Here is a 24,027-nt window from a genome sequence, read left to right as displayed (position 1 = left end):
TAAAAAAGAATTGTGACTATGAATTTCTTTTATTTTTCAACTGCTATTGTAAAATTATGTTAAGAGCCTTGTATTAAATTTTCAAGCTTTTCTGCCAAACAAATAAATTTTTATCAATGTTAATTTTAAAAAAACTAATAATGATCGAAAATTTCAAATGCCTATGAATAGTTCAACTTAAGTCAAAAATTTTTGAAAATTGCATGGTGGATAGAATATACTTATATAATCATTCAGTCAAAATTTCATGTATCTATGTTAATTTGTTTTAAAATTACTTCAAAAACCAAAAACTGATTTTGTCGAAAAATGAGTGTGCGTAAAATTTCCCGTTTTTCCCTTAATTTTTAGTTTGTTTTTCTCGATTATTTAAAAAAGTATTAAGAATTTTTCACTTTTGACCACCAAAGTACCAACTAGATTCACTTTTTGATCGAATAACGTACTGAAGTCAAAAATCGAAGCACTTTTACTGCCCCAAAACGTGATGACAGACACAAAAAAAAATCGCTCCGCTCAGAATCAAAAATTACAGAAAAACGGAATTTTTACGCAATATCAGTTTTCGACAAAATCGATTTTTTATATGGTTGTAATTCAAAAACTAATCACTGTAAATACTTGAAATTTTCACCAAATGTTTATGTTAGTGTAATCTATATACAGTTTAATTTTAGAGTTATTTATAGACCACTGAAATTTTATATTTTTCTGTAAAATATTTTTTGAAATGTTGATAAAATTGTCGATAAAAACTTTTTGGCCCTATAAAAAAACTTTAAAATTGAATACAATGTTTCTCATAAGTTATTCTTATAGTGATTAAAAAATTATAAGAATACATAAGCAAAATTTTTTTTTATAGCGTTTATAGTTCAAATTTTTACGAAATCTGTCGAAAACGCGAAAATTTGCAAGCAATTTTGAAGTTGAAAAATCAAAAAATGTTTGTGTTTATAACTAAGGATTAAAAATACAACATTAAGTTTTCCATACGATTTCCCTCAAGTAGCTATAGAGAAAACTCGAAGCATCGTTATAGGAAAAATTTTAAGTGCGTTTGAATTTTAAATTTTTACGAAATAGCATAACGATAACGATTTATCCTCAAACGATTTTAAATATTTGTTATCATTCAAAAAGTATAGATCCTTGAACATTTCACCACTTATTTAGATTGGCATTTTCTTATATGATTTAATTTTCAAAATATTTTGACTTTTTTTGAGATATTTATAGAAATTTTCAGTTTTTCTGAAAAATATTTTTTGAAGTGTCAATAAAATTTTTTTGGCCCAATCAAAATACTTGAAAATTTAATATGAAGTTTCTCATAGGTTATTCTTATAGTGATTAAAAAATTATAATAATTATATCAAAAGTATTCTTAATATTTTTATAAATAATTGGGATGAACAAACTAAAAATTAAGGGGAAAACGAGAAATTTTACGCACAATCAGTTTTCTGACAAAATCGATTTTGATTTTTGATGTAACTTTAAAACAAATGACCATTGATACATGAAATTTTCATCGAATGTTTATATAAGTATATTCTATCCACCATGAAATTTTCAAAAAATTTTGACTTAAGTTGAACTATTCATAGGTATATGCAATTTTCGATCATTATTAGTTTTAGATTCTGAACGAAGTGATGAATGTATTGATTTTACAATGATGTGTTTTTTTTTTTTTTTTTTTTTTTTTTTGTGTCTGTGTACAGCATAACTAGTCGAAATAATGCTTCGATTTCAAACTTTGGGGGTGGTTTCCGATGTAAAAGTGAAGATCCTTGGTGCATTATAGAGGTCAAAAGTAAACATTTTCCAACATTTTTCAAAAAAATCGAGAAAAACAAAAAAAAAATGACAGAAAAACGGGAATTTTTACGCAAAATCAGTTTTCAACCAAATCGATTTTTTTATATGGTTGTAATTCAAAAACTAATCACTGTAAATACTTGAAATTTTCACCAAATGTTTATGGCAGTTCTTTCTATATACAATTTTATTTTCAAAAATTTTCGACTTTTTTTGAGTTATTTATAGACCACTGAAATTTTCGACTTTTTTGAGAATTTTTTTTTGAAGTGTCGGTAAAAAAATGTTGGACGACCAAAAAAACTTGAAAATGTAATACAAGGTTCCTTATGAGCTGTTCTTATTGTAAGCTAAAAAAAATTAAAAATCGTAAGTCACGATTTTTTTAATAAGCGTTTATAGATCATAATTTTACGAAATCTGTCAAAAACGCGAAAATTTGCAAGTAATTTTGAAGTTGAAAAATCATAAAATTGTTTGCGTTTATAACTAAGGATTGAAAATACAACACTATGTTTTCCATAAGTTTTCCTTCAAGTAGCTATAGAGAAAACTCGAAGCATCATTATAGGAAAAATTTTAAGTGCGTTTGAATTTTAAATTTTTACGAAATAGCGTACCGATAACGATTTATCCTGAAACGATTTTAAATATTTGTTATTATTCAAAAAGTATAAGTAATGATAACGATTTATCTTCAAACCAGGTATATGTATATCTATGATTATATAAGGTATTAGGAATTATGATAACTACATGCAATGTTTTTGGAAAAATTTATTAACCATGCCTTATTCAAAATGCGTCCTAATTGAAAAATAATTTATTTGTTTCAAAATAGAATATATGACAATATTTAAATATAATATATCCTAGACTGACAAATAATCTCCGTTCAGAATCGTTTTTCGTATACAATGATACCTATCATTGCATTCAAATTTAATCCCATCCATTACAGTAACCTACTGTACAGCAGAGCGACATCCACGACTTACTCGCTTTTTTTAAAATTAATATCGATAAAAATTTATTTTTTGGGTAGAAAATCTTGAAAATTTAATATAAGGCTTTTAACATATTGTTACAATAGCAGTTGAAAAATAAAATAAATTCATAGTCACAATTTTTTTTATAAGCATTCAAATTTTGAATTTTGACAAAATACGTGATAATCACAAAATTTTGCAAATTGTTTTAAGCTAGAAATTCATAAACATTTTTTCTTTTTAAATCTAAGATTTGAAAATTTAATACAAGATTCATTACAAATTTGTCATTCTTTATCACAAAAAAAAATGTTTTCCGGAAATTCAAATTAAATTTTAATTAGCATTTGAATTTCAAATATTGACAAAAATTCGTCAAAACCGTGAATATTTGCAAATTATTTTGTAGTTCAAGATTCATAATATTGTTTGTATTTATATCTAAGGTTATAAAATTTAACACTAAGTTTTCCATAAGTTTTGCATCAAATAGCTATAGAGAAAATTTTATGCGTCATAACTATAAATATCTATAATATACAATATACATAATTTATTGAAATAAAATATATTTTATTCTAAATTCCTGACTTCTGACGTTGGATTTCGAACAAATTATCATTTACGAATTAAAATTGATCCCTGTGAGTTTTGGAGACTGGAGTTATCAGTTAAAACGGATATTACAATTAACTAACTAAACAAAAATTGAAAAATGTCGATTACAAACACATACTTAGGTTGTAATTATGAAATTATAATTATTATACGTCTGGCAACCTGAAAAACGATGCAGTGCGTTTTTATTATTCGATCTCGCGTATTTCTTAATTTAGCGCTTAGAAATAAAATATGCGTCAACGATACTTGGAACTTGGGAATATATTTTTCGTGACGTTAAATATTTATTTAAAGCCTAACATAAGATTCAAGCCTCAAAATAATATGAAAATAAACTTACCTCAAACATCGACTCTTTTTCGGGGTTTTGGTGAAATCCGAGACGTGTATGGGTACACTCCGATACCGACGTAAGAACGCATCGGATACTTAATTGAAGTCTGAAAATATTATTAATTATGAAATTAAAATTATACGGAATACAAAATATTTTAAGTTCATGTTTGCTCTAGTGCTCATTGAAATTATAATTTTATAATCTTTAATCGACTGCCACTTCTGATTCTGAAAAGACAATTGCCACAGATAATATTATGTTACGCTAATAGGATAAATCCAAAGATATGTAATATTTCAATAAAAAATCTATTACCAAGGAGGTTCACGCTTATGAATAATGTTCATTTAAATAATTAAATGTGATACAACAATAACCAAAAAATATTTGTAATTTTAAATTTAAATTATAATATAATATATTATTTTTCTTAGCCTATTTTTGTTTGATTATTGATTACGAGCATGCTTCTTTTATGCATTACAGGTATTATATATCTAAAATAATCCGGTTAATGTTTAATTTTTATCTTCCCTGCCTAGTTATAATGTGTTAATTTATTTATTTTTTATATTTTATTCAAGATCTTATTATTTCTTCACTAGTTCACTAACCACAACAAGTTATCTACTAAAACTCGGGTACCTACCGGTTCGTTTTTATATTAATAACGTAAAGATTAATTATAATTACTTGTATTAATGTTTATTTATTTTACTTCGATAATTTTTAAAAATATTATTCCAATTTATTATTTATTAATTTTTGATATATTGTGTTTTTTTAGAAAATAAATAATAAATGCAATTTTAATAAATTATTGAATTAGGTACCTACGTAAAATATAAAATAACCTATTCATGAAAAAAACCTAGACATAATTAATTTTTTAAGAAAAACAAAATTGTTCAATCTTATATATATAAAAAAAAAAAATGTTTTATCCTAATTAAATAACTTACCATTGTATCAGTACCTACATATTATATTATATCATTATTGTAAATAAGTGTTGTCGATGTGAATATGCTCAATAAAAAAAAAATATATATATATATATATATATATATATATATAAAATTGTTTACCTATAAATCTGTAAAAATTTAATTTAATTTTAAATGGTTTAACTTTTAAGCAATATGAATTATAAATATAATGTATAAATAGGTAATAATATATTAATCTATGTCAGTTGTTGGCTTATTGTATATATTTTGTATAATATTATATACCGTAATAAATACGGAATGTAATTCATTCTATTAATCATTTTCTGATAATTTCTAATGTACAAAACCTTATCAACCATAAATTTTAATTTAATTTTATTATTGTTCTATGCAAATATTAACAGCTATTAAAAATGCAGAATTTAATATTACAAATGAAGTAATATTGGATGGTTAAATACTACATCTTCAGTGATAAGTACATGAATACGAGAACAGTAAGTAGGTACTTAGCAGCTACACAGTTGCAATTTTTTACAAGCTATATTATTATAATATTTTTTTTGACGATTTACCATTGAAAACCACACATGACACATTCAAACAAATCAAATGAAAGTTCACAAAATTTCATTGAGCTAGTAGGTGCCAATGGAAACTTAGTGTGATTAAATAACTGACTCTAATAATAAATAATAATTTTATGTTGATCTCAATGATCTCGTGTTTATATGAACTTTATGTTACAACACAGTTTGTATTCTGTTTACAGATTTAGATAGTGAAGATTTTGATGATAGTATTAAAGACAAGGACTGGAAGGAAAATAAAAGCTCAGGAACATCATAAGAAAGGTCTAAAATCAGAATTTGATGACATTTTAACTAGAACAAGGTGTCATAGTAAAGATTTTTGTAACAACTTTAATAAAAATAATATCGGTCAAATGGTTTTATAGAGAGATATTAAAAATTAATTAAAGTTAAAAAATAATTCCCTGATAAATTGTTTTTACAACAATTTAAACAACTTATGGGCAAGCAAATTATCAAGAAATTATAGTTATAAAGAAAAATAGAAATTCAAAAATAAAATTATCGAACATACATTACATATGAAATTTGCATTTATTGAAAAGCCTGGAATCTTACATATAAAAAAGATTTATTTTTATCGCGCATAGCAAGACTTATTCCAGATACTTATTATCATTTTTATAAAAACTTAAAAATATCTGAAATTGATAATACCTATAACAAATACTAATAAAATAATAATAATAATAAAAAACTATGAAGATGGTGATTAATTTATATAATAAAATTAGACTTATTATTTATTTATTTTCAAAGCCATAGGTAGCTTAATATTATTAAACATAAGGCCATGATAATTATAATGAGTAACTTTTTTTTTACATTGTATTTCAAACAAGTATTACCTATATTATTAAAATAATAATAAATTATTCAAATTCGTAAATAATGTTATAGACTTGTACTTTTGTTCAAAAGCATTTGATAATTTTATAGCCATTATCAGCTTAGAATATATTTTTTTTTAATTTGTCATATTATTATTGTTACTTTGATACATAAAAATAAGCTTATTGACTTAAAGACAAGTAGTATTTTATTTTTTATTTTGTGTTTTATAGTAAATTATTTTTAAAGATATTGATTACATATCTACAACTATTAAATGATTAATTTTCATCCTTATATATATTACCTGTGCAATTATAAAAAATAACACAACAATAATTTTAATCAAATTTCAAAAAAACTAACAGTTAATAATATTTTATTATTCATTAATAATTCAAAGTTCAATACTGCCATAAATGGATATATGACACAAACATAAACATAGCTTAAATTCAATACTGCCATATTTTGGTATGTCTGAAAATTAATTTATGTATGCAATACAGCCACATATCAAAATATGACAGTCTTGCATTTATTTAAAAAATTTTAAAAGGCCATAATAAGTCTGACTTTTTGGGTTCAAGGGAATATTTTATTATATTTGAAAAAGTCACAATATAAAGTATGTTTAAAGTGCCTACTGTAGTTTTTAGTTTCAAATGCATAGGTGAAGAACTCTTTGCAAACATCACCATTGTAAAAGTGTACGAACGTGTACCTCAATTATTTTATAATATTAAGTCGCAAAAGAATTGGTATTAAAACAAACTTACCTTAAATATCAATTATTTTGGGCTTTGTTAGTGTCCGCGACGTGTATGCACTCCGACGCTGACATGGAAACGCATCAGATAGGTACTGCTGAATTGAAGTCTAAAAATAATGTGATTTATGAAAAAAAAGATTAAACGGAAAACAGGATGTTTTTCGTTCATGTCTACTTTGCTATCTAATTGAAATGTTAGAATCTTTAATAGACTGCGTCCTCCGCAACGACTTTGACAATCGCCATGGATTATATTGTACTAATTCAAGAAGAGAAATCCATAGATACCTAGGTATATATTATAATACTACTTTTGTATCAACGATACCCTTGTATACAATCTGTTCATTGCAGGGCATCGGGCAATAATGAAATGAGATAACTATACCGAAATAATGCATAACTTTATATTAAAATTATGTATAACAAAATAAAGTACCTTGGTATTATTTTAATTATTTTTTTTAAATTTATTTATTTGATTATCGATTAAGAATATTTAAGATGGTGTTTAAATATTAGATAGAAGCACATGCATATTTTTACTAAGATATATTTCTTTATGAACTATTAAATAAATGTGATTAGGTACTGCTTTTTAAAGTTAAAATTAAGTTAAACAGTGTACACATTAATTTTCCGTGCCGACCATGTCGGGCGACAGCTAGTTTGTAAAATTCCAAGTCAAAAGGTATCTCCGAATACGAAACTAATAATTAATTACAAATTTGTTATTTGTTATAATTAATTAATTATCTACGGCAAAAGCCACCAATATGCCAATCATGTGCCACCACAATCTCATTAAACACATCTTCGTAGCATAGTAATATTGTTAATCATAAGGTCATGACAATTATAATAAGTAGAGCTAGGGTTTTAAAGCAAATACTTATTTTTTCATATAGGTAGGAGATAGATATTTAATTTTTATATATATAAATTACACTCACGCCATTCTTATTCCAAACAAACCAATTGTTTTAGATTTTTTTTTTTGTTTCTTTCAGTTATTTTAGATGTCGAATTTGTATATTATGTTTATTATAGTAATAAAATAATTTTAATTTAAGTGATAAGAAAATCCGGAATACGCATTGCGAGTTATTTCATGGTTTTTTATATGTATAAAAATTTTATGTCAGACATGTCTGTTGCAATAGTCTGCAGTTTCACTACTGAAATCTTGCCAAATTAATATGGTAGTGAATTCTTTGAGATTCTGAACGGAGTGATGAATGTATTGATTTTACAATGATGTGTGTGTGTTTTTTTTTTTTTTTTGTTTTTTTGTGTGTTACATTAATCAATATTACAGACGACAGTATTTCAGCCGAAACTTATTAAAGCCGAATTTATACCGATAAGCGTTATCATAATCATTTTTTTAAATTCATTACATAGTGATACTGCGATAGTTAATATTGTATATTATTTTACATACATTATACCCTAGAACAAATTATACATAATATATTAATATATTGATTAGTAGGTATATAATAATATTTTATTGTAGGTATAATATAATTAGATATAAATATATTATGTTCAACACTTCAACAACTTTTTTGAAAATAAAAACGGTGCACTGGCGTTATTAATAATATTTGATGGAAGTACCTAGGTACTAACAATTATAATGACCACACAGAAAACTGAAATTTTTTTTATCAACTATCAAGAACAAATTAAGGAATACTTATAACTTATAAGTTATAATACAAATTACAAAGCAAAAAAAGATTTATTTCATAGATATATCATTGTTGCTAAAACTATAGACAGCTCTAAAAGCTTAAGAGTTAAGACTAACAATGCTGCAGAGCGTGCATGGTCCTCTAGGCTTGCATTTATTTAAACTATAAGTTATATAAGTATAGTAATATGCTATATCAATCTCTGTCAATAATATATAGGTAATGAGGCAGGGATCCAACAATTCACCTTTGCAAAAATATATTGTTTTCAATTTTTAATCAATAATATCTGTCCTTGTATTTTATTTGAATGTACCTATCTATAGTTTTTCTTATTCGTTTATTTTAGAATAATCAATATTGTTTTACTCTCTATCTCTATCACAAGTTTGCTGAAGGAGATTTTATACTCATAAACATTGTATAAATAATTTGTATTGATAATTATTTTTTTTTTAAATTGTTTTTTTCTTAAAAAAATTAACACAAATATAAGCTGGTAAGAAACAGCAATTTAATTTTTGTTTTTTGTTAACTTGAGCATTTATATATAAATGCAAATGGAGAATTTTAAATGTAACTGCCAGTTGAATAAAATATGCCACCCAAAATTATTATTTTCAATAATAATAAAGAATAAAAAGGTTAAATATGTATAATTAATGCAAAGCTATACTGTTAGTATTTCCATTGTCTGTATAACTTTTATGCCTAACTGCAAAGTGCAAATCATTTATGTATAATGTATATATACCTAAATAGTGTAAATTGTATGTCCATGTTGCTGACATAATTTTTTAAATAATTGTTTAATATGTTATCAACACCAAAAAAAATACTTAACTAGTAACAATCACTGATAAATAGATTTTAATCACTTGGGGGTATTTTAATTTTTCTTTGCTCTCAAATTTGACATCCAGTGTCCGAGTACCCTTTTATCATTGGGACACAACTCGTGTACCAGAAATTTAGTCGGGACACAACTCGTTAACTGCGCCATCCACATTACTAGGGCCCACTCATCGTACTCGAACGCCGGAAGAAAACGTTCAATATCCCATAAATAAAATGTGCCCCGGGTCCCGCAAAACCTCACGCCACCGCTGATTTGATCGCCACTTCTGGTGCGTCAAGCGTCAACTATTTTACGTTCGCCGTCGACCTGTATCAGCCGATACAACAGGGTCTCTAGAAATTTGGCGACAACAGTAGACGAGTTATTTTATTTTATTTGCCGTTTCTTGTTCGTATACCGTCATCCTACAACATGATCGGCTAGTATACAATCGCGGTCGCAGTCAATTTACTAGTTCGGGACACTATTCTTCTTCTTTAATCGGTTTTCTTATTTTTATTCTCAGCAGCGACGATGATTGGCAGTTGCAATTAGATTGTAGACGCTGTAGTTGCAATGACATCATAATTTCTAGCACCCATAATATGGTTATACAAGAGACACTCGACATCGGTACTAATACAGCATAATAATTCTTTCTTTCCCCTAATTTTACGTTTAATTATGAAATCTTACATTTCATGTTAGAGCTACGTTAAGCTTTGTCTATAATATATTATATAAATGATAACGCTTTGATTTCAATAATTGTCCAAAAGAAATCTTAAAATGCTCATAACGCCAGTGGCGATTATAAAATTATAATTATAATTATATATAATCATAGTTATCTAGGTTTATAAAATTGTTAGGTTTTTTTTTTTTGTTACAATACATCATATTTTACTTTTGTTAACTAGGCACTTAATATTGTGCTATTTAAATAAACTGTATTGTCTTTTGTGTTATGAATTTAATCTAAAGTGATATAAATGGTAAGTTATTGCTAATTAACTAAAAATATTTAATTGAATTTTCTAATTAATAAATACATTGTTGGGTGAGACGTAGCTTTTGGAAAATGGTTGTCGGAAACAAAAACTTGCGCGGCTATAATAATATTTTAGTATTTTACAATAAAATATTATCAATGAGGACAAAAATAAATACTAATGTATACTGCTATGAATAAATGAATGTAATTATTTAATTGTGACTTGTTCGTCGAAAGATTCCTAATCGTATAACATTTAATCCAACAACTGGCTCTACATTAACGAGTATTATCTTTATGAAACAAGATTAAAATAATGACCAAGTAAAAGTACGACCAATTTGTTAAACAATCGGTGACAATTTTTTTTGATTGTTTCTTTTTTGGTAAAAGACGTATAGGTACTTACTAGAATATTATTAAGATTTATGGCCATATCATTATTCGTTACAACTCATACACAAATTACACGAGCTACAAATTACGCATCACTATTATATTACCTATTTATTATAATTTGTATGTATATAATTATATGGTAAACACTAAACAGTATACATAATAATACTTACATGTTATTGTTATACTTGATATAATAATATTATATGAAATATGAATTATAAACTAACAATATTACTAATGTGACTTATAAGAATCCGACAATTACGGCTTGGGATCCTCGTATATAATATGCTTACAATTCGCGCACCACATAATAAAATAACTATAATACATAGTAAATATTCCATCTTCCCAGCGTAGTCTGGTCTACCCAGTGGTCTTTTTTCTCCTTGGATTTTCTTGGAGTACTCTTTGAACCATTGAACCTTGCTTTCTACATACGTGCCCTGCCCAGGGTACTTTTTTATTTATTTATATTTTTTTTATGAAAAATAATAGGAACAATAAAATTGCAGTTTAGCTCCCCATCGCCATTTTGAATTTTTTTTATCGAAACTTATGTAACTCATCGAGTTAAGAACGATGGTGCAATCAGAATTGGTCGCTCTCACTTAGTTTCGAAGTTATGGCCTTCCAAAGTTTTCAATTTTACGTTTATACGCATGCGCACAACACTACTATAATGCCAAAATAATGAAGCATTTAACGATTAATCTCGAAACAAAAATAAGAGATATTAATTTTATCGTAGTATTGGGTACGTTAATTAAAAACTTATTAAGCCAATGTATAGGTATTATTACTAATATGCATATAGCATATTAAATTATCTCTATGATTATAGAATAAGCTATATTAAGTTATTTTGCAATTACATAAATAAGTGTATATATATAGTAGCTCCCTTCGCCTACCGGCTCCGGTCGCCAAACCCCCCGGGGCTAAATAGCAAACCTGGGGGGGTCGCGGGGGGGGAGAGCTTACCTGCCCTGCGGGCAGACGGATGACCTAACAAGTAAACTTAACCTTGTTAGTTATAGTAACACAAGTATAATATAGATTCCATCGTCTATCGGCTCCGGTCACCAAACTCAAGGGACCTCCTTCAGCCTACCGGCACCGATCAGTATCGTGTAGTGATGCCATGCTAGCGGCACTCGTCGCTACGCTCCTCGGCGCCGTCGCTCTGCTCCGCAAATCGAAAATATCCCCCGACTTGCTGTGCAACACCACCTCAAGTTGGTCACAGGGTAACTGCCAGCTAGCCATGCGCGGCATTCTAGTAGTTCTAGTAGTACAAAAAAAATACAAAAATGGTGGTCCTCCACGCGGCATTATAGTAGTATTGCACGCATACGTATAAACGTAAAATTGAAAACTTTGGAAGGCCATAACTTCAAAACTAAGTGAGCGACCAATTCTGATTGCACCATCGTTCTTAACTCGATGAGTTACATAAGTTTCGATAAAAAAAATTCAAAATGGCGAGGGGGAGCTAAACTGCAATTATGCGAAAAGGTCACCTGTTAAGTTGGTAGTTTTAAGTAGTTTTACAAAATATTTTTTATGGTTCAATGTTCGACTTACCGGTTTTATATTTTATTATAATTAATTGTTTTAAAAAGTAAAACAATTTTTGTACTTAATTTGTTAGTAAATTGCTTCATTTAATATATTTTAGCATAGAAATTTTTATCAACTAATACCATCTAGAATATTATTTTAAATAATTAATGTAATGGGTAAATTTAAGATAAATCAAAAATATAAAAATAATAATTTTGCCTGAATACGTTTTAAATTTTTAATACGTTTTCTACCTTGACGTCATCTTGTGCTTGGGCAAGAGAGAGAAAACTGTGATAATAGGTGATAACTGATAACAGTGTTCAATTTGAGGTTATGTTAATCTATTCTGTGGTTTAAGTGTTTAACACTAATATTTTGAAAGGCATGTTTATTGTTTTTGTTTTGAAATTCTCCATTTGGAGTCGTCATAAATTTTCATTTATTTTACGTTTTTTTCAAATTAGTATATTAATTTTATATTCAAAACATTTAGTTCTATGAAATATAATAATATGTCTAATGAAAAGTTTACGGACACAGAAAAGTGTCTGATATATGGAAATACATATTCAAATTTATATAATGAAATAATTGTTTCAGGTATAAATTATTATGGTATACATTATTTTCATTAAAATAGATTTATAGTTGATTTTCATTACCTTAAATTTTTTTCAGATGATATAACATCAAATGAAATGAAAAATGTTCTTAAGGGCAATTATGTTGAAGTTTTAGAGGATGATTTGTTTTTGGATCTTTACAACGAGTTTGAACATTTGAGCAAAGCAAATTTCAGTTCAAATATTATAAAACATTTAAGTGATTTCCTACTTTTAAATCCACTTAAGTAGGTTTATATATAATATACTATTTACATACTATAATTATAGCGCAAACGTTTATAAAGTACGTCAAAAAAAATTGTAATATTGATTATAAAAAAAGATACTGCATCAGTTAGTTCTCCTGTTACACCAGTAAAACACTACATATCTAGCTTGTTCTTACACATTTATAAAGTTGCATTAGAAGCACCAAATGTATATAAATAAGTGTGTATTCCATTATTGAAATAAGATAATTAACAATTCAGATAATAAATTATCAAGCTTTCTACAAAAGTCTATAAGGATAATCCTTGGCGTTTTCTATTGAACTCTGTAGTTCTGCTTAACACTATTGTTAGTAGTAATTGATTAGTTAATAAAAGCATAAATGTAAATTATATTTAAAATGTTTAACCTCTTTACTTTTTAACCCCTTGCTCTAAATTTTTTTTTTTTAATTCTAAGAACATCTTAGGTACATGCATTGTCTCTGTTTTACAAATTAATAACATCCCAAATTGTACATACTGTATACATAACTCTAGTTTGTTGAATTTTAGAGTAAATTGACCTATTATTAAATTTAAAATTAAGAATATGATTCAGTTGATGGCATAAGTTAATTTAATTTTTTCTTTTTTTAAATAAGTTATGAGCATTTTAAAATAGTATATTGTTTGTTCATTTTAAATGCTCATAACTTGCATTAAAATTGAGATATAAAAAAAACCTATGTCGCCGACTAGATAATATTCTAATTTTAAAAATAACGCAATTCACTCTAAAATTAAGTTCAATTATTTATTTAGAATGTGCAATTTGCTATTCTATGGATTTGTAAGACAGATATACAGCATATACAGGTATGACATCCTCTTACAACTACAGTAATCAGTAGCTGCTTATATATTATGTTTCACACATTACATTTTCATCAGTAATGAATTGTTCATTACTGTATTCTAGCTTTTAGTTTTCAGTGCCAAAAAGTCAAACATAAGCCGCAGGTATTCTGATTTTCAAGTAAAATCAGATTTAAAATTCCAATATTTTTCATAAAAGTACTTAATTGTAATTGATTTTTGACTAAAATTTGAAACTTTATAATTGATATTTATTTTTTTTCATTTGTAATAGGTATATTGTGGTTAATTAAATGTTATATTTTTGTTTCAGAAACAATACAATTTTTACCTTTGGTGTTGCTTGTTATCAGTTGTTTTTACAAGCAAATTGGACTGGACCTTTGGTATCAAAATTGTATGTTTTATCAAGGATCAGTTATAAACCCATATTTGACAATTTTTTATAAATATCCATGAAAAATATAATCATCTGTTCTCTAGGAAAATTGTATTGCGGAAAAGAAATATTTTGTATAATCACTTGTATAATTTATTTTTATATAAATTGCTCTCTTACTCAGTCCAGCAAAATATCACATTGCAGACCTTCAAAAATCTGTTTATTCAGCGCAACCCTGCAAATCACCCAGCCCAAGCAGTCATTCTCATAGAGACATTTAGACATTTGAAAATTCCATAATCTAGCACAGTAGCGCAACCAGAAATGTCCCTTGCGGGGGAGGGGGGGGTCCAAAATTATATTACAACATATTTACATAAATAATCATGTTGATAATAAATGTATTTTTATTTGTGTTATCATATTAATTATTAATAATAAAATGTAATATATGAAATATGAAATAAATTTATAAAATAAAGTCTAAACAACGCTTCGAATTCGATAAACACTGTATTACTTCTTCAGAGTTGATCTGATAAAACTTCATGGGAGTTTTGGACAACTGCTGATCTTTCGGTCCATGGATATTACAGACTAGAATAAGAGAAAATTACAATATGTGATAACTGATAATGGTTTGTTAACAAAACTATTTAGTTGGTTAATAAAATGTATTATACTTATAATATATTATTATATTCCAAAATTAATTTTAAAAATGTTCCATTTTAGAAATACTCTAAGTTTACTTCCCCTTTAAGGGTTTATCCCCCCTTGGTTGCACCACTGATCTGGCAGCTTTGATACTCTGTAGAATTGTGGGCATGTGGGTTACTTAGTGGAAGACAGTCTTTAGCTAGCGCTCCATCAGCCTACATGAGCAGGCCTGAAACATTCAAAATTCTTCGCATATCATATTTAGATATAATAATCTCTAATAGATATTCCCTTATAATAACTTTATAATAATATGATTACTTTTTGATAATTTATTTTTTCTTGATTAGTATTTAAATATCACAATTTCTCTTAAACATATAATTTCAGAAAAAAATATATTATATTTGTACTGAAAAAATTTTTTTTCAGTTCTAGACCTTACAGAAATGTGTTGATTAGATGTTCATTTTAGTATTAATTCCATATGCTAAATTTTCTCTAATTAGATTACACTTTTTTATATTTGTATTATTTATTGTTATTTTTAGAGATTTAAAGAGTTGGGGTTCAAGTACTGCAGTTATAGAAAGCTTAGTTAATGATTTAGATTGTGTATCAAGAAAAGTATTGTATCCTGAGCTCTTAGTATTTTCATATGCAGTTTTTAGTAACAATCAGATTAATTGTTTTGTAAGAAATCCTGCAGTTCATTGATTATTAATTTAATAACTTTCATTCATTTTTTTTTTAATTAAAATTTTTATTTGATTGTTTTAGACACGATTTTGGTGGAAAATACGAATGCTTTCAACTCTACAATCATTATTAAATGAATTATCAAATGATATAAAAAATATGTTTGAAGTGGCTTTTGAATGTATGGAAAATATTGTTTTGGAAACTGATGAAGAAGCTTTATTTAGAATAGAGCAATGTAAAATTTATCTTTTTCACTATGGAAATATTACGAAAGCCACAACCTGTTTGAACACAGCAATTAACTTATTGGGTTTAGAACATTCACTTGTTGGTGAGTTGAAATATTATCATCATTTAGTTCTATTTTGAGAACTTAATTGTTATAGGTGCGATGGGAAAGAGAACTAAATTCCAAGTTAAAGAACTTGCCCAATTAACCCTAAACGTGAATTCTCATGAGAGAGAAAATAATACTAATCTATTAACCTCACATGAGTGTTGTGATTTACCTAAAGTAAGTATCTGCCGACTGCCATATAGTATAAGGATAGTATAATAAGAAAATTAATTTAAATTGTTTTTATTTTAAATAGGATTGTGTGCTTGATGATGAAAATCGTTTACCAGATATCAAGTTTTCTAATGAAAGTGCTGGTAAATTTCCTAAATTAAATAGTCTTCAACAAGCAGCCATCTTGAATACACTGTAAATATAAAAATTTTTATTATAACCTAAAATGTTTTAATCAAAGAATATTTTATTTTTCTTAAAGTATGATGGAACAAAAGTGTAAGCCCAAAGATGATCTACAATTTGAGGAATTGCAGCCATATATAAGAGTAATTTTTTTATGATTTATTTTTTAAAACAACAATAATTTATTAATTAAATGCTTTAGTGTTTGGTGTCACAAAAATCTGTATGGAGTATTCATGTTTCAACATTGCTCCAACGATCTTTACTAGAAAAGGATAGTAGGAAGTCTTTGGAACGAGCAATGCAGCAAATTGAAGTAAATATACTTACAACAATTGTAGTTAACATTTTAAATTTAATTTGGTTTTTTTATAGAATTTAGTTAGCAGTTTGGAAGTGCCAAGTCCACTCAATGTTGATAGGTTATATCTATTTCATTGTTCTTTTGTTTCACCATCTTGGCAACTCAAAGCATACTTGGGAAATATAATGCTGTCAATTGGTGCAATCCAAAGTGCATTAGATTGGTTTTTAGCTCTAGACATGTGGGAGGAATGTGTTGCTTGTTATAATACCCAAGGCCATAGACATAAAGTAAAACTAATTGTTAGAATTTTTAATTTTGATATTGATCAATATAATTTATAATAGGCTGCAGTAATTCTTAAAAATGAGTTAAAATCATCTAACCTAACTGTAGCTAAACATATTTTAATATTATGTCTGCTCGGAGATGCTACTGACGATGTATCTCTTTATGAGGAAGCATGGACAATTTCAGGTTATCGAAGTAGTCGGGCACAAAAACATTGGGCATTTTATTATTATACCAGAAAAGAAGTAAGATATATTTTTATTTAAAATGTTTAATTGTAAAAAAAATTACCCAGATCTAAGACAGATGTTTTATATTTTATATATTATACACATAGTATAAAGAGAGTATAGATCACTTCAAAAATTCCCTAAAGATAAATTCTTTACAAGAGAACTTATGGTTTAGACTTGGTTTTGCATGTATGGTTGAAGAACGATGGTTAGAAGCTGCAGAAGCATATAGAAGGTACTGCGACATTGAGAATGACGTGAGTAATGAAATATTTAGTTTTGAACTTTTTATCAAACATAATATTAACATTTGATTGTTTATGTTTTAATTTGCTTAAACATTATTAATTTTTTTTGGAATAATTCAAAATGGTATAAAATCAAATTTTTTACACATTTTGACGTTAAAATACATTTTTCAGTCAAGAAACTTAATTTTTACAATTTTTTAAAATATTAATACATTTTAAGTGTAAATCAATTTAATACATAACTTATTTCAAAATATTTTTTTGAGAATTACCTAATTATTTCAATATGATTGAAAAATATTTCTTTAGTTATTTATTATCCACATAATTTTCAAATTTTACCACATTGCACTAGCAGAATAATTAAAGCTAAATATTTTTCTATGCTTGTAAGTGGTTATATTATATTTTACTACATTTGGGGAAACCAGCAATTACAGTTTTTTTTGCCACGGTTTTTGGTTGTTGTAATACATAAAATAGTTAAGTAATATATTGTTTAAATTTTAATCAAAAACTTATTGGTAGTTGAATAATACATTTTTTTTTTTAAATTCAGTGTTTTGAAGCTTGGAACAATTTAGCAAAATGTTACATTAAAAATGGTCAAAAATCAAGAGCTTATTATGCACTAAAAGAAGCTGTAAAATGTAATTATGAAAGTTGGATGGTTTGGGATAATTTAATGGTAGTCAGTGTTGATTGCGGTTGTTTCGAAGAGGTATAACTTTTAAATTCTATAACTAAAATAATAATTATAATACATACTTTAACAAGAATAATTATTTTAACCAAAGGCAATCAAATGCTATCATAGATTATTAGATTTAAAAAGCAAGCACATAGATTTAGAAGTTTTAAGAATTCTAGTGCAAGCCGTTCAGAATAATGTTAAAGATGAAAACGATAGGCCATCATCAGAGCATAGGAAATGTTTACTACAACTTTTTGGAAGACTTACATCACAAGTATGTTAGATAATATTCAAATTTCTTATTAGACTGTATTTTTATTAAATACAATTATAATTAGGTACAAAATGATGGGGAAATTTGGAAATTGTACGCACATCTCGAAGATGCTGTATCAATACCAAATAAGGAAACAGCCGATAAAGTTTTACACCATTTACAATGTGCTCATCGGTTCACTACACAAGGCAACAAGTGGACACAAGAAAAACATTCTTGTTTATATGTCTCTAGATTATCATTAGAACTAGCTGAAGGTAAATTTATTTTTAATTAAATTTTATTCAATAATAATAATAATAGTATTTACATGCTTTAGATTCTGAGTGGGGCGATGAATGTATTGATTTTATAATCAAATTTTTTGTGTATATACACGATAAGTAGGTTGAAATAATGCTTTCTATTCTAGACTGATAATAATGTCTCCACTCAGAATCTTTTTTGTATATAATAATATCATATCATTGAATTCTAATGTATTACCATCCATTACACTGACTCACTTGTAACCTACTGTACAGCTGAGCTACTTACACTAACTCTGCTTTTCTACTTTGCAGCATACATTAGTTGTAGTAACAAAACAGAAAACCATGACCAAAAAAAACGGTTTCTATCATCTGCAAAGATAATGCTAGTGTCGGTGGTCTCACAAATTGAAGTTAGTATTTAAAATTGTTTTTTCATACATTTAATTTTTTTTTAAATGTCTTTTATTTTGCAGAAAGAAAAAGATCTTATGGAAAATGAAGACATAAAGGAAGCATTTCAAAAAGTAAAAAATTATTTAAGCGAAATCAAACTTCAACTCTCGGCAGAAGTGTAGACATTTTCTAAAATTATACAAACTTTTATTTTCCTTATGAAAATTGCTGTAATGATAATGTTTTTAATAAGTTATACCACAAATCTATAATATTAAGTATTCTGTAAAAGATTCAGCAATTCCATAAGTCTGATGAAAAATACTTTTGAAAAATCAAAACTAAGAGTATATTTTTTATCTTCAGTAAAATATTGAGCCTAATACAAAAAAAAAAAATAAAAAACAATTATTAGGTAAATTTGGACACAGGCATTATTTTCACTGTAATCCAACATTTCTTAAGTGGGCTGGAGTGTTGCATGTTATAAAGAAGTAGTTAGACATTTCATATAGAATTTATATTTGATCTGTAAGAGAAGTAAATTAATGTAAGTGTGTGTAATTTTGTAAAATTTATTATCGAGTTATATTTGGTACTGTACTATGTACAATATATCTTACAAGAGTACTTATTGACGGCACACTAATTACATACAAATTTCTGCATGTGCAGGCACATAATATAATATCAATAATACAGATTTTATCAAATGTGTCATGCTCTTCAGATGACAAAAATGCTGATAAGCTATATAAAATTGAGAGATTTAGATTTGATAGATTTTAATTTTGAAAATTCTGCCATACAATTTTGATAGCTTTTTGGCCGTTTTACTTTTTATTTGTACCTGCTCTAGCCTCCTTAAACTAGTTTTAATTGCAGAAAAAAAGTATAAAAATCAAATAACAGAATGCACTTGTCAACTTTAATTATGTAAACAATTTCATTTTTGACATATATATTATTTTAAATTAACACTATTCATACAGAAATTCGAATTTTGCTCATTTACGGATCAAGGGTTTAAACCAATCATGGTCTAGAACATACTCTTTATCAGCCCATAAAAAATGTGTTGGTACATAATTGTCTGTATCACTGTATTTAAACATTTTACTAAATTCAATAGCTGTTCTAGATGATACGAGTCCTATTGAGCCATGTTGTTCAGAGGCTGGATGGTATACTCTACCATTTTCAACATCCATCCAAAGTTTATCAGGTTGAAATAACACAGTCAACTTTGGACCAGCATGGTTATGACAAAATAATAGACTGCCATCGGTACTTTTGATTACCTGATTGAACACAATTGGATAATCGTCACATCTAACGAAATTCCGTTCTCTACCACATAATGATATCCATGGAAAGTGTTCCTTATATCGATCAGTAGTGTTTAATTTTAATCGTTTGAAAAAAAAAAACAAAAAATCTATTTCTGAAAAAAAAATATTTTATTTAAGGTAATATCTTAAAGCAAATCTTGAAATTTTGTAAAAAATAAAAAAGTTTAATTTTTAACACAAAACATTTAGTATACATTTACAACAAAATGTTTTACCTTTATAAGCTGATGTAAAATTTTTCATTTTGCTATCATCTAAAAAAAGCTAAAAATTACATATAATTTAATAGTTGTTCAGTATATTATATTTAAATTAAGCATTATGAAAAAATGTAAGTATTAAATGTTTAATAAGACGTTTTAAGATGACTTATATTTTAATAAATATAACTATTTCTTCCAAAGGTTATAGAATTATGTGAATAATACATATAACAAGTTAAAAAAAAAAATATTTACTTTAATTTAGTAATAAATAAATTCATCGGTATTGGTTTAAAAATTGCAAGGAAAGTTCTAAATGTAAGTTTCAATAAGGGTTTGAAATTAAATAACATTGTTTTTAAGGCTTAACTATGTTGTATAGTTGTAAACATTTCCTATTAAACATTTTTTACATTTTTCTGCAAATATAAAGCAATCTACCAACCATTCCTTGGTGATCTATATAATAGAAATACTCTCTTATTTTGTACTCTGGTGATTGTCCTTGTATGTATGGTACTGTAGAGTATGTTTTATTTTGGGTAATAATTTGAACTTTACTTTTAAAAATTGTAAAATTCTTTAAAGAATTGTGAGACTTTGTACATACTGAGAACATAGTTTTTGTTTTATACAAACGGGCTTCTTTTTTTTAAAGACTGCTGTAGCACTTTGAAAATGATCTAAATCAACAAAGTAGTTAATATGTTATATCATAATATAATTTTCTGTTTTAAACATAATAAGATTCCATACTTTATATAGTTTTACTATGAATTGTTAAATTATCTATGATAATTGTAAATCAGTGAAACAGATTGCATTTTTAAAACTTGAATGAATAAAAATTTAATTAAAATTTTTCATTAGGAACACACTAACAAATTTTTATGCCTTGAATCTTGGATTTTAAAATGCATTATTACTTAAATAGGTTAATTTGTTTTTATAAGAGTAATTATTAGTCCTATTCATATAAAAATGTGTACACCTACAAACCTTAAGCAGTTGTATCACTTGTATCAAGATCAACAACTAATTAATTTAATCTATTCTGTGATTTTATTATGATGTTGTTATCGGTTATTCAATACAATATAATAACAGGAAATTATACTAGTAAATTCATAACTCACAATAAACCAATACTTATTACTCATAACAGTCATAAGTCATACTATAGCTTAACTATGGCACAAAGGCATGAACTATTTTTTTTAGAAGTCACTGATTAATATAAAAAATAAAATTAAGAAATTTTAGATTTTTACTATTTTTAAATTTCACATTCTGATTCAAGTTATCAGTATTCAGTATTATCTTCAGTGGACAGCCATGATAATAACCTTGATCTAAGATAATAACCAAGGTTTATAGATAAGCTTGGGTAATAACCACCATTAAAGATGTGTATTACCATAGAACTATTACTCTATGATTGTAGCCGTGGTAATAACAGAAAAATATTTATCATATTCTTATCTACATTAATATTTTTGAGATAGGACCACAGAATATATGAAATATATTATTTCATAATATATTCTGTGATAGGACGTTTCGGCATGTTATGTTCTGTTAATAATTTAATATTTTCATGCATTTGTAAGTTGTAGTCATATTGAGATTTGAGCCTTCTTTTTGCATTTCTGTTTAAACATTATTGATTTAAAGTAAAGTTAATAACAAAAATACAGTTATGAGCTTAGTTGGAGCAAGTAGATCTTTACTGCTTTTGGGCCGGTGTGCTCCGTCAGTTAAACAAAATGCATCAAAAATTATTGTTAAGAAATTAGAATTAGACCAGAACTTATTAATGGTGAGTCATATAATAATTTTATTTTTCATAAATAATATATTATTGATTTATTTATAGTATTTTCATAAAGATGAAGTTTATTATGCTCATGATCCAGAAAAACAGTGTAAGACAGGTGATGTAGTGCTCATCCAAGAATTACCAGAAAAACTAACAACTCACATTACTCATCAAGTACTCAAAGTGGTGTATCCTCTAGGTGATGTTACAGATCCTATATCTAATAAAAAAGTAGCAGCTCTTCGAAATGGAACAGTTTGTTACAGGTTTGTTAAAACTATGGTTGTGTACTTCTATGAATATAAATTAATTTCTATAGTTTTATAGATTTGATTATAGTTAAAATATTTTTTGTTTGATTTTTTTTTAAATTCTGTTTCAACTTTCAATCATAATGGTCTTATATGATATCTGACATTGCTAAGTGTAAATATGATATACTACCTTGTAAAATATGACTATGTTTATGTTGATAAACTATTTTCCGACCATTGTTGTTTTATATTATTTTATGTCTAATATAAATTAACCTAAACTTGGAACTCTGAAATTTTCAAATTATTGATTATGAGTAGTTGTGAAAGTATAAATAAGCGTTTATCAAAGCCTTGAACTCAGTAGTTTCAATAACTAGTAGTAAATATAAGATGATTTACAGTGGTTTTTTTGTTTAAAAAATGTTTAATTAAATGCATTTTTAATTACTATTTTTAGGGATGATTTAGAAGAAATTGATAATCTTTATGGTCTAACCAAGAAACGGTTCAATTATGAAAATGCGCCCGAAAGAGGTTGGCAAGAAGACAAAAAAGATTTTTCTCACAAAAAAAGCTACATCAAATACCATGAAACTGAAGAAGAACAACCATATTCAGTTCCAAGATAAATGTTTAATTTATATATTTAACACTTTTGTTTGTATGTAGGAAATATAGTTTATAAATAATATTGTATAATGTATCAATTATTTAAAGTTTTATATTGATGTCTATTAAGAAAATATGTACTTCATTTGACTTTATAAAATTATTAAAAAAAAATGCCTTATACGTAATAACTTTTAAAACAACTCTACATCAGTGTATCAAACATATTACTTATTAGTTATTATTATACTCTATTTGAATTGAGAAACACAGTTGGAAACCAAATTATGCACATGGCAATACTACTCAGCAGATATATAAATAGTTGCATAGTGGGGGTTGTAAAAAGTGTTCATGACTGCTACCAACTGTGTATCTTGATAATAAATGACTAATAAATAAACTCTTCCAGAACTAGATATTTAGCATAATAAACCATTAGCATCTTTAGGGATGTATAAAAAGAATATGTCCTATTTGGTTTCTGTCAGGTAGATCTCGTGAATAGTTTCAAAACAAACATTAGGAAATCT

At 26.4% G+C, this 24,027-nt stretch overlaps 3 protein-coding genes across 5 annotated transcripts; 2 read left to right on the top strand and 1 right to left on the bottom strand.

The window, feature by feature from the left end:
* The first annotated feature begins 12,798 nt into the window (after positions 1-12,798).
* LOC107169266 (tetratricopeptide repeat protein 27) lies at positions 12,799-19,595 on the top strand. Its single transcript, XM_015518954.2, has 17 exons — positions 12,799-13,023; positions 13,102-13,273; positions 14,430-14,513; positions 15,710-15,851; positions 15,939-16,191; positions 16,247-16,374; positions 16,454-16,566; positions 16,634-16,700; positions 16,760-16,873; positions 16,933-17,151; positions 17,209-17,397; positions 17,490-17,642; positions 18,196-18,357; positions 18,434-18,604; positions 18,669-18,864; positions 19,171-19,271; positions 19,335-19,595. Exons 1-17 carry the CDS (start codon positions 12,921-12,923, stop codon positions 19,434-19,436), a joined length of 2,469 nt encoding a protein of 822 aa, XP_015374440.2. The 5' UTR covers positions 12,799-12,920; the 3' UTR covers positions 19,437-19,595.
* A 565-nt stretch (positions 19,596-20,160) lies between these two features.
* On the bottom strand, positions 20,161-22,113 carry LOC107169267 (UPF0598 protein CG30010). Of its 3 annotated transcripts, none has more exons than XM_015518956.2 (4): positions 21,566-22,113; positions 21,255-21,492; positions 20,822-20,870; positions 20,161-20,698 (listed from the first exon to the last, which is right to left on the bottom strand). In XM_015518956.2, the coding sequence occupies exons 2-4, from the start codon at positions 21,426-21,428 to the stop codon at positions 20,262-20,264; spliced, it is 660 nt and encodes a 219-aa protein (XP_015374442.2). In that variant the 5' UTR covers positions 21,429-21,492; positions 21,566-22,113; the 3' UTR covers positions 20,161-20,261. The 3 variants fall into 3 exon arrangements, with proteins under 3 accessions (XP_015374442.2, XP_015374441.2, XP_015374443.2); XM_015518955.2 differs by having other exon boundaries at positions 21,809-22,113; XM_015518957.2 differs by having other exon boundaries at positions 21,946-22,112.
* Positions 22,114-22,340: 227 nt separating this feature from the next.
* On the top strand, positions 22,341-23,685 carry mRpS17 (mitochondrial ribosomal protein S17). The gene is made up of 3 exons (XM_015518949.2): positions 22,341-22,628; positions 22,686-22,894; positions 23,343-23,685. The coding sequence occupies exons 1-3, from the start codon at positions 22,509-22,511 to the stop codon at positions 23,512-23,514; spliced, it is 501 nt and encodes a 166-aa protein (XP_015374435.1). The 5' UTR covers positions 22,341-22,508; the 3' UTR covers positions 23,515-23,685.
* The last annotated feature ends 342 nt before the right edge of the window (positions 23,686-24,027 follow it).

This window comes from Diuraphis noxia, unplaced genomic scaffold, assembly GCF_037042655.1.
Source record: "Diuraphis noxia isolate RWA-SAM2 unplaced genomic scaffold, SU_Dnox_SAM2 contig0004, whole genome shotgun sequence".
Classification (NCBI taxonomy): Eukaryota; Metazoa; Arthropoda; class Insecta; order Hemiptera; family Aphididae; genus Diuraphis; species Diuraphis noxia.
Note: the sequence above shows the minus strand (reverse complement) of the source record. Positions and strands in the feature narration are given on the sequence as shown.